The sequence below is a fragment of the Mastomys coucha genome, unplaced genomic scaffold, assembly GCF_008632895.1.
Source record: "Mastomys coucha isolate ucsf_1 unplaced genomic scaffold, UCSF_Mcou_1 pScaffold5, whole genome shotgun sequence".
Classification (NCBI taxonomy): Eukaryota; Metazoa; Chordata; class Mammalia; order Rodentia; family Muridae; genus Mastomys; species Mastomys coucha.
This window is the reverse complement of record NW_022196911.1, coordinates 55,968,545-55,978,918: the sequence shown is the minus strand read 5'-3', so window position 1 is coordinate 55,978,918 and position 10,374 is coordinate 55,968,545. Positions and strand designations below refer to the sequence as shown.

The window sequence follows — 10,374 nt, the reverse complement described above, 5'->3', positions numbered from 1 at the left end:
TGTATAAAACAAAAAAAAAAAAGAAAGAAAAAAAGAAAATTACAGAATGAACCTGGACCTTCTCCTAATACAGTATATTAAAATTAACTCAAACATGGCTGAAGATATGGCTTAGTGGTCCAGGACCCAAGTGCAAACCCCGGCACCAATGTCAGGTGGCTCACAACTGCCTCTGACTCTGGCTCCAGGAGACCTGATGCCCTCCTGTAGCCTCCAAGGGCACTAGTGCACATACAGAATACACACTGATAGACAAAGACAAACCGTACAAAAATAATTTCAAAAACAAATGCAAGATTTAAGAATCATAATTCACGCCGGGCGGTGGTGGCGCATGCACCACCATCCAGCACTTGGGAGGCAGAGGCAGGTGGATTTCTGAGTTCTAGGCCAGCCTGGTCTACAGAGTGAGTTTCAGGACAGCCAGGGCTACACAGAGAAACCCTGTCTTGAACCCCCACCCCAAAAAAAATCATAATTCACAGGAGAGAGCCCTAGAGGGTCCTCATGCTATTGGATTTGGCATGGTTTTTAGGAGAAAGCAGCACAAATTGGACTTGGATTGTCTTTTTATTTATTTATTTTAGATTTTTTTATTAATTTATTTTATGTACGTACACTGTAGCTGTACTTCAGACACCCCAGAAGAGGGCATCAGATCTCATTAAGGATGGTTATGAGCCACCATGTGGTTGCTGGGATTTGAACTCAGGACCTTTGGAAGAGCAGTCAGTGCTCTTAACCACTGAGCCATCTCGCCAGCCCCTGGATTGTCTTTTTAAAGTCATGAAGTTGGAAGGGGGTGGGAGTTGGGGCATCTGGGCGGAGCTGAAGATGAGTGGGTGGTGAATATGACTGAATACACTGTCTATTACATGTACGAAATTCTCAATGAATTAAACTTCCTAGGTTAAGAATGATTAGTACTCCCTGCCCCCCCCCCCAAAAAGGCGGGTGGACAGTGGTGGCGCACGCCTTTAATCCTAGCACTTGGGAGGCATAGGCAGGCCGATTTCTCAGTTCCAGGCCTACAGAGTGAGTTCCAGGACAGCCAGGGATATACAGAGAAACTCTGTCTCAAAAACCCCCCCCCAAAAAACAAAAAACAAACAAACAAACAAAAAGAATGATTAGTACTGGAGCTGGAGAGATGGCTCAGTGGTTAAGAGCACTGACTGCTCTTCCAGAGGTCCTGAGTTCAATTCTTAGCAACCTCATGGTGGTTCATAACCATCTGTAATGGGATCTGATGCCCTCTTCTGGTGTCTCTGAAGGCAACTACAGTATACTCATCACATATAAAATAAATAAATAATTCTTTTTAAAAAGCCTAGTACTATAAATATTATAAGACAATTAAAGATTTAAAAACCATCATGACTCCCCCAGCCAACATCCTACTAGATGAATATAGTGGCACCTTCCTTAGTTGTCAGCCTAGTCGGTAATGGCCAGTGGCAAAATGGAGTTCTAAAATGTGCTTGTAGCCTGCTTCTTGCCAGTATAATGTGATCACTTGGATGGATGGATGGATGGATGGATGGATGGGTGGATGGATGGGTGGGTGGGAGGGTGGGTGGGTGGGTGGATGGATGCTGTATAGCTCAGCAGTCCTGGAGTTGGCTACTGTGGCCCACAACAGTTCTTCCTTCTTCCCTCACAGAATCCTTGTTGTAGGCTCACCTGAGAAGAAGAACAACCAGCAAGTTCACGGGTGAGCTCCTCAAGAGCCTTCACATTCCGTCCACAGAGGACCAGTTTAGCCCCTGCAGCATGGAAGACTCTGGCACATTCTAAGAGAGAAAAAAAAAAAGAACTCTGATAGCTGAAAGTATCCAGGGCCATTTTTCTTCCAGGCATTTCAGTTCAAAGTCACCCAACCGTGCACAAGGCCTGCTTCTCACATACTTGACATGTATGTGTGGAGTAGTGTGGAGCTGTATGAGCTCAGTGTAGGCCTTGCATTCAGAGGTGTGACACATATTTATAAGGCAGAGAAAGGCAGGAAGGTGGACAGGCTTGTGAGTACAATGCTCAGACTTGCCATGGTGTTCTTAAATAACCTGAGCAACCCTGTGGATATCAACTCTCCTGTAGTTGAAGAAGCCCAGCAAGCCTAAGCAGTTTGAGACCAGCAGGTGGGAAACCTGCCCCGATAAGCAATCCACTTCCACAAGTGGTACCAGCTCTCCTGTGGCTGTGGTCCCTGGACCTGTGTCCCAGCACCACCAATGCTGCTCCCCAGACCACTGATGCAACTGGCAGATACACATACACAGTTCTTTGGAAAATCAGAGACTGAGGGCCCTTCAGGACTCCTAGCCCGATAGGGTAGGAGCTGGAGGCAGAGGATGGTATATAAAACATTTGAGAGGACATGAAAAGTGATGCTAGGCCTAAGGTCTTGCTGGCTGAGACGTTCAGGCAGCAAAATTAAGTAGGGGAAAACCAGACAGTGCCTCTTGCTCCTTGTTTACTGTCCCCAAACATGTTACAGCTAACTCCCGGTGCCCCGACAGAGGACAGCTCAGTGCTCCAGAGAATGGACTGGAGCTAGGTCTGTGGGCAATGCTATACTTCCTGTGCTTATGGGTTCTATGATAGTCACCTAAGTTACAATATGTTTCTCCCCTTCTCTAAACCAGAGGGAACTGGGATTGGACACCTTAAAGTAGGTAGTTACTTCACAGGTAAAGCACTATGAGCTATTTTTAATATCGGTCTTTGATACTTTAATCTTTTTCTGATTTTGTTAGTGGTAGTGGTTTTTGTTGTTGTTGTTGTTGTTGTTTTCAAAACATGATCTTGGGCTGGAGAGATGGCTCAGCGGTTAAAAGCACTGACTGCTATTCCGAAGGTCCTGAGTTCAAACCCCAGGAACCACATGGTGGCTCACAATGAGATATAATACCCTCTTCCGGTGTGTCTGAAGACAGCTACAGTATACTTACATATAATAAATAAATAAATCTTTAAAAAAAAAAAAAACAGGGCTGGTGAGATGGCTCAGTGAGTAAGAGCACTGACTGCTCTTCCGAAAGTCCTGAGTTCAAATCCCAGCAACCACATGGTGGCTCATAACCACCCGTAACTGCTGTCTGAAGACAGCTACAGTGTACTTATGTATAATAAATCTTTAAAAAAAAATAAAAAAAACAAACCCATGATCTTATGTATCCTAGTAGCCTAGTCTGGCTTTCAGACTCACCATGATGGCCTTGAACTCTTGGTCCTCCTGCCTCTATCATCCAAGTGTTAGGATACAGGCATGCTCTACCTTGTCTGGCTAATACTTTAACATTTCCAAACTGCTCTTCAAAAGTGTTCTACAAACTAAGGAGCTGGCATAAGTGTAAACAAGTCAGGCCATTGAATGTATCTTCTCAGGACACATGGGCCCCAGCCTAACCACAGGTCTCAGAACCAATCTGAGAGGCTCAGGTGGTATAGTGGCTTCTTAGGCTCCATGGCTCATAGATGAGACAATTCAACCTCTGAAAGCCATCACCAAAGGGCTGGCAAGAAATGTGGCTGTCATGTGCTTTCCTGAGAAGGAGCAGGGTCGAAGGGCTATGCAGTGTACATTGTTATGAAAAATCCTTCCCTGACACAAGAGTCAGACAGAAGGCAGAAGAAATATAGTGACCTTCATAAAGGAGAGAGGAGCTCCAAGGTGCTCCGTCAACTGAGGGGCTCATGGGACAGAGAGGTACCTCTGCACCCTGTGGCTGCTCCGTTGGCCTCCTGCACAGCACCCCTCACACAGCCTTCTAGAAGGAGGTGCTAGGCGGGCTGCACTATGCTTTCAGGGCTGCCGTCATTTCTGAAGGAAGTCCAGCACTGCCATTCACTGGCTCATCCGAAGGAGGGGCAGATGAGTGAAGGACAGAGCGCTTCTACCCATCCCTGGGAGATCTCCAAAGCAAACAGCAAAGGTCCCCTGCACAGGCGGGGTGGGGACTTGTGGGCAGACTAGCGGCCAGCACACCTGAGGCTAGACCTGGCCAGCTGGCTTCCGACATTATGCTACAGGTCAGGAGCTTGGGCCCTGCTGGTTCCTCACCCCATTTTGTCCTGTCCTGACTAAAAGTGAGGAGTCATACTGATGACAGACAGCTTCTAGAAAATGATCTCCTAGATTCTATATGAGCTTGGCTTCCTAGAGATGCCTAAAAGGGAAGAAATTTTAACTGGGATAAGGAGTGACAGAAGTGAGAACGGGGGGAAGGATTTCATTCTCACTTCTTGAAAAAGCTGATCCAGGAGGCAGGCGGGCCAAGGGAAGAGGCCGGCCACTACCTATGGCTGCACACAGTCCTCAGCACTGCTGGCCTGCCTGGGCTGTAAACCATGCTTTAGGTTGACAGAAGCTGGCATCCAGAACATTCTGGGCTTTTAGTCAGTGTTCTACAAGGACAAGGTTTAATGCACAAAACAGAAGACAAACTTTGAGATCAGTCTGTCTGAAAAGTCATTTTGTAAGCCTGACACGGCAGGAAGGACCACATGGATGCTCCTCATAGCGGATGCTAGTGGACAGCAGCCTAACCTGGCAGCATCACAAGGATGCCTACCTCTGAGGTGGCCACCTAAGGCTCTGTCCCACCACCTGGATGGGCTCTTGCTGCTCAGGCCTTAAGCGGGGCAGACTGGAAGCACACCCACTGGAGCACAGAAAAGCACGTCGTACACTGTGCTCAGATGGAGTTTCCTCAGCCACATTTTCTGTTTCCTTCAGAGAGGCCTGGTATTGGGAGAGCAAGTGTGGATAATAAAGACAATGTCCTGCGTGCCCTCACGTCCTGCACCCAAGTGTGCCATTCCAATGTAGCCAGCTGTCACTTTTCAAGGACTTTAAATTTTGCTCTTCTTGAACTAGGCGTGACACATGCCTGTAATATCAGATAGCAGAGACCAGAGGATCATCTCAAGTTCAAGGCCAATCTGCTCTGCTCTCTATAGTGGGTTCTTAGCCAGCCAGGGCTTCACAGTAAGACCCTGTCTGAAAGAAAAAAAAAAAAAGGAAAATAAACAATAAACAAACTGCCCCTCATTGCAGAGATCTAAGCAGCTGCTAACCAACCTATTTATAGTAGCTGGGTAAGGTCAGAGGCTGACCAGTGGCACAGGGCCTGGCATAGCTGTGCTTTAAAAAGTCCAAAGCACCACCAGCAGATGCCAGCATCACTCTCAGAGACCTTGCCTACCAGCATAGTGTCAGGGGATAAGGGAGCCCCAGGCCTCCCCTGGCACATTACAGGCCTCTCTGCTCCTTCGTGCTCCTGCAACATCCACCTTCCCACACCTTTTACCACTTTTCTGCCCCCACCTGCATGTGCATCTGTAATATCCCTATGGCCCACACATTCTTCCCCAGCTTTGGCTTTAGGATTGAGTCAGACCTGGGCTTGACTCCTGGCTCTGTAGCTGCTGCAGCAAGTCCTAGATCTAGTCACAGTGCCTTGACTCTCAGCTGTGAGGGCACAGTGAGCACACTGGCAACTTCTACCCTTCTACCACACCTGTTAGGAACACTCTGCTGAGGTAGCACTGTACTGAGGCAAGAGTTGCAGCCCAGGGCCCGAGCTTTCTCCCAGGAATGGCACTGGAGCTCCTAATGCTGTGCAGGGCAAAGACTGAAGAAAGAGGGCGGGATGCTCTACGTGGCAGGTCTGACGTGAGCCTCCGCCTGGGCTGTGGGACTCAATGACAGAGTTCCTGCAAAGGGAAGGGCTGAGACTGCATCCAGCACACTTTCTTTCTTTCTTTTCTTTTCTTTTCTTTTTTTTTTTTTTGAGATAGGGTTTCTCTGTGTAGCCCTGGCTGTCCTGGAACTTACTCTGTAGACCAGGCTGGCCTCGAACTCAGAAATCCGCCTGCCTCTGCCTCCCAAGTGCTGGGATTAAAGGTATGCACCATCACTGCCCGGCTCCAGCACACTTTCTTGAGCCTCAGAGGTATCACTGAAGGGCAATGGCACTGAGCTGGAAGGCCTGGGTTGAGGGAAGCAGGGCCTTCATGGATCTGACCTCTGACCCTGCTAAGAACCAGATGAGGAAGAGGAAAAGCATGAAAGCCAGTGCCAAACCCCAAAACCAAAGGCCAGTGTATCAACCAAACCCAGGAAAAGGTTAAAACACCTTTTCACCTACTTCTCCCTATCTGAAAATCCCTCTTCAACCAGCAGCTGAGCCGAGGAAAGCCGCTGCTTCCCAGGAGTAGCCCTTTCACTGCTTCCCAGAAGTAGCCCCTTCACTGCTTCCCATGAGTAGCCCCTTCACTCGCTCTCATCCCCCACACAGACTTTCTCTTTGCTCACATGCCCTCACATGGTCCTTTTTCCAATTGGACCGTGGACCAGGTCCCTTCTGTGTGTCCTATGATGCCTGTGAAGCCTGCTGATTCCATTCCCCATGACTCCCCATCACAGACCCCATGACTTACCTTTGCCAAGACCTGAGGTGGCACCCGTAATTACCACCACAGCATTCCTCAGATAAGCCTTTGAGCGGATCCTCTGTAGCAGCCGGAAGAGACTGAAAATCCCCAGGCAGCCAAACAGCAGGGGCAGGACGGTTGTCTGGGTGACCAAGTCCATGACCCTCTCTTTCAGCATACCCTTCCTGGAAGAACCAAACCAAGTCAGTAGGGACAGAGGAGGAGAACTGGGGATTAGCCAAAGTCCTTCTCTAAGTTAGCAGATCACACTCCTGCCTTCCCATACAATGAACTAGGGCCAGGAGGGGAGGGGACTGGGGCTCAATCTGGCTAAGTGGGGAAATTTTCTTCTCACTACAGTCCTAGCCCCTTATACCAAGCAAGTCTCTACCCTTCTACCACACCTGTTAGGAACACTCTGCTGAGGTAGCACTGTACTGAGGCAAGAGTTGCAGCCCAGGGCCCGAGCTTTCTCCCAGGAATGGCACTGGAGCTCCTAATGCTGTGCAGGGCAAAGACTGAAGAAAGAGGGCGGGATGCTCTACGTGGCAGGTCTGACGTGAGCCTCCGCCTGGGCTGTGGGACTCAATGACAGGGTTAGAACAACCCTGCCTTGTCCAAACGGCCCAGGAGCTGATCACTTCTCAGACAACAGGAAGGTGGATGGTCAGGACCCCTGCTCAGGGAAGTACATCAGAACTTAGCCTCTGGGACAAGGACTGGAAACCACTCTGCACTCCCTCTCATGGGTCCTCAAGACTACAGCCAACAGTCTCAGCAGCATTTCAGAGTCAGAACTGAGCCACAGCCACACCCACAGCCACAAGGGCAAAGCATCAGGAGTGACTCGGAGGCTCCAGAAATTTACAGACCCTAACGGTGGTGCAGCACTTGTGCAGAGCCCTGAAGAGCCATCTTCCGTCTAGCCTGGCAGTACAGCTCCCACCAACACCTCCAATTTGGCCTCTGACCTCTTCGCTTATCAGGTCTATTAACAGGAGGATGAATTATCGTTGTACATGATCCAGGGGAGCGGCTGCAAATAGCCATCGCAGCCTCATGCAGAGCCATCTCAGACCCCAGAAAGTAGCTTCACAACAAACAAACTCTAAAAAAGACCTCAACCTCGGGAACTCTGGGTTTTACCAAGTGAAAAAAAAAAAAAAACACCTCACTAAATAGGATTCAATGAAGTTTAATTTTTATACCTACATAAATCATTTAACTTAATTAAATTAACAAACAGGACAAAATTTGTCATACACATACACAAAAATCTGATATGCATATGCCAGAAAATGCCTCAAGGCCAGTGCTGCATCAAGCAGGAAGCAGGAAGAGCCAGAGCTTCTCAGCAAGGGCCCCAGGGAAGCAGGAAAGCACAGAGCACTTCATCGTGGAGTCTAAGTAAGCCTGAGCCAGCCACCTATGACACAGAAGAGAGAAAAGGCCACACACCATCCTGCATACTCCTGGGATTCTTTGTCTTTCTTTCTTTTTTTGGGGGGGGGCGGGGTGTTCCAGACGGGGTTTGTGTAGCCCTGGCTGTCCTGGAACTCACTCTGTAGACCAGGCTGGCCTCAAACTCAGAAATCTGCCTGCCTCTGCCTCCCAAGTGCTGGGATTAAAGGCATGCGCCACCACTACCTGGCACTCTTGGGATTCTTTACATCTCAGGCCTAGGCAGTTTGAATAAGAATGCCCCCCAGCTCTTGGCTGAATAACTGGTGGAACCATTTGGAGTGAATTAGGATATGGCCTTACTGGGGAGGTGTGTCAGTGGGGGCCTCTGATGGATCAAGATGTGGGATCTCAGCTGTTCCTGCTGCCAAGCTCTGCAACGGACTCTAGCCCTTTGGAACCATGAGCCCAACTAAAGCTTTCCTTTGAAAGTTGCCTTGGTCACGGTGTTTTGTCCCAGAATAGAAAAGTTACTAAGACTGAAGCTGGTAGGAGGGAGTGGGATACTGTGCTAGGTTTTGGAGATGTGTGGAAAACCTTGGGATGTCAGACTAAGAAAGCGATTGAACACTGTAAGGAGAGCTTAGTGTAGCATCCTAGTCAAAGTTTGGAAAACAGTAGCAGTGCTGAGAGCTATGAGGACGATGGAGGCCCAACTCAAGCTTCTCCAGAAGGGAATGATGTTTACAGCTGGGCTAAAGACCATTCTTGTGAGATTTTGGCAGATAACTTGGCTGCTTTCTGCCTTAAGAATTTACCTAAGGGGCTGGAGAGATGGCTCAGTGGTTAAGAGCACTGACTGCCCTTCCAGAGGTCCTGAGTTCAAATCCCAGCAACCACATGGTAGCTTACAACCATCTGTAATGGGATCGATGCCCTCTTCTGGTGTGTCTGAAAACAGCTACAGTGTACTCATATAAATAAAATAAATGAATATGAATTTTATTTTTTGTATTTTCAAGACAGGGTTTCTCTGTGTAGCCCTGGCTGTCCTAGAACTCACTCTGTAGACCAGGCTGGCCTCGAACTCAGAAATCTGCCTGCCTCTGCCTCCCAAGTGCTGGGATTAAAGCCGTGTGCCACCACTGCCCGGCTTAAAAGGAGTTTACCTAAGGCAGTTGAGTTCGAGGTCAGCCTGTTCTACAGAGTTCCAGAACAGCCAAAGCTGCACAGAGAAACTCTGTCTCGAAAACAAACCAAATCTAAAAAAGAAAGGAAGGAAGGAAGGAGAAGAATTTGCCTAAGGCTAAATTAAAAATGAATGGACAGCTTTCTTTGGTAGAAGAGGTTTACCGGCAATCTAATATTGACTTTGCCCTGCGGTTCTTAACAGCCACCTTACGCAGGTCTACAATAAAAAAGAACAAGCACAGCAAATATAAAATGTACAGCGTGAAGAGGAAAAGATCACCTGGAAATGGAATGTAAGAGCCAAGAGTTTCGCTGAAAGGGATGAGAAAATCCAGGGAGCCTGCTCTGGGTAACGGGAGGGGATGCCCTCACACCAAGACCCCACCCACCTGAAATTCCATCTTGTGAAAAGAGGCCTGAGGAATGGTGGTAGTGCACACCTTTAATTCCAGCACTTAGGAAGCAGAGGAGAAGTAGGTGCATCTATGAGTTCTGGGCCAGCCTGGTCTATACAGTAAGGGTCAGGACAGCCAGGGCAGGCTACACAGAGAAACCCTGTCTCAAAAAGTCAAAAAGAAAAAAAAAAAAAAAAGGAAGAAAGAAAAAAAAAGAATGAAAGAGCAATAAAAGGAAAGCTTCTTCAACTGCAGGGGGCCAGGCTCCACTCCACAGTCAGCCAGACTTGGCAGTGTCATCCATGTGGCTTTGGCTTTAGAGTCCTGGAGAATACACCAGCAAAGGAGCTGTGGAACCTTCCTCTGCAGTAAAGGACATACTGAGGCCAGGCATGTGGCAGCAGAATCCCTACAGGCCACTATGTGACGCTGTGAAGCTGTGAAGGTGAAGCCTACTGCACTGGAGACCCTAATATGTTAGAGATGCCAGCATCATGGGCCATCTGCAGGGAGCTGCACCCAGGGAGTGGGATCAGCCTAGCAGAAAGAAGCAGCAGCAAGCAGCAAGGCCAGGTGTATGGAGGCATGCAAGCCCTTTGACATCAGGCATGGAACTACAGGATTTGGAGTGTGTCCTGCTGGGTTTCCATCTTGCTTTAGCCTTGTGTTTCCTCACTGTGCCCCTATTCCTCTTTTTTAGAATGGTGACAAATAGGGGCTGGTGAGATGGCTCAGTGGGTAAGAGCACTGACTGCTCTTCCAAAGGTCCTGAGTTCGGATCCCAGCAATCACATGGTGACTCACAACCACCCATAATGAGATCTGACTCCCTCTTCTGGTGCGTCTGAAGACAGCTACGGAGCGAGCAGGGCCGTCCTGAGTTCAATCTCATACACATAAAATAAATCTTTAAAAAAAAAAAGAGCCGGGTACTGGTGGTCTCGAAAAA

The 10,374-nt window shown here is 48.4% G+C and overlaps 1 protein-coding gene across 5 annotated transcripts in view; it reads right to left on the bottom strand.

Moving 5' to 3' along the window:
- The window catches only part of Dhrs7b (dehydrogenase/reductase 7B), a 37,519-nt gene that overhangs the window by 10,796 nt on the left and 16,349 nt on the right, over positions 1-10,374 (bottom strand). For all 5 annotated transcript variants that reach the window (XM_031352115.1, XM_031352116.1, XM_031352118.1 and 2 more), the window contains 2 exons: positions 6,445-6,623; positions 1,684-1,793 (listed from right to left, as the gene is read on the bottom strand). In XM_031352115.1, the coding sequence (XP_031207975.1) occupies positions 1,684-1,793; positions 6,445-6,623 (289 nt within the window). The remainder of the gene's footprint in view (positions 1-1,683; positions 1,794-6,444; positions 6,624-10,374) is intronic.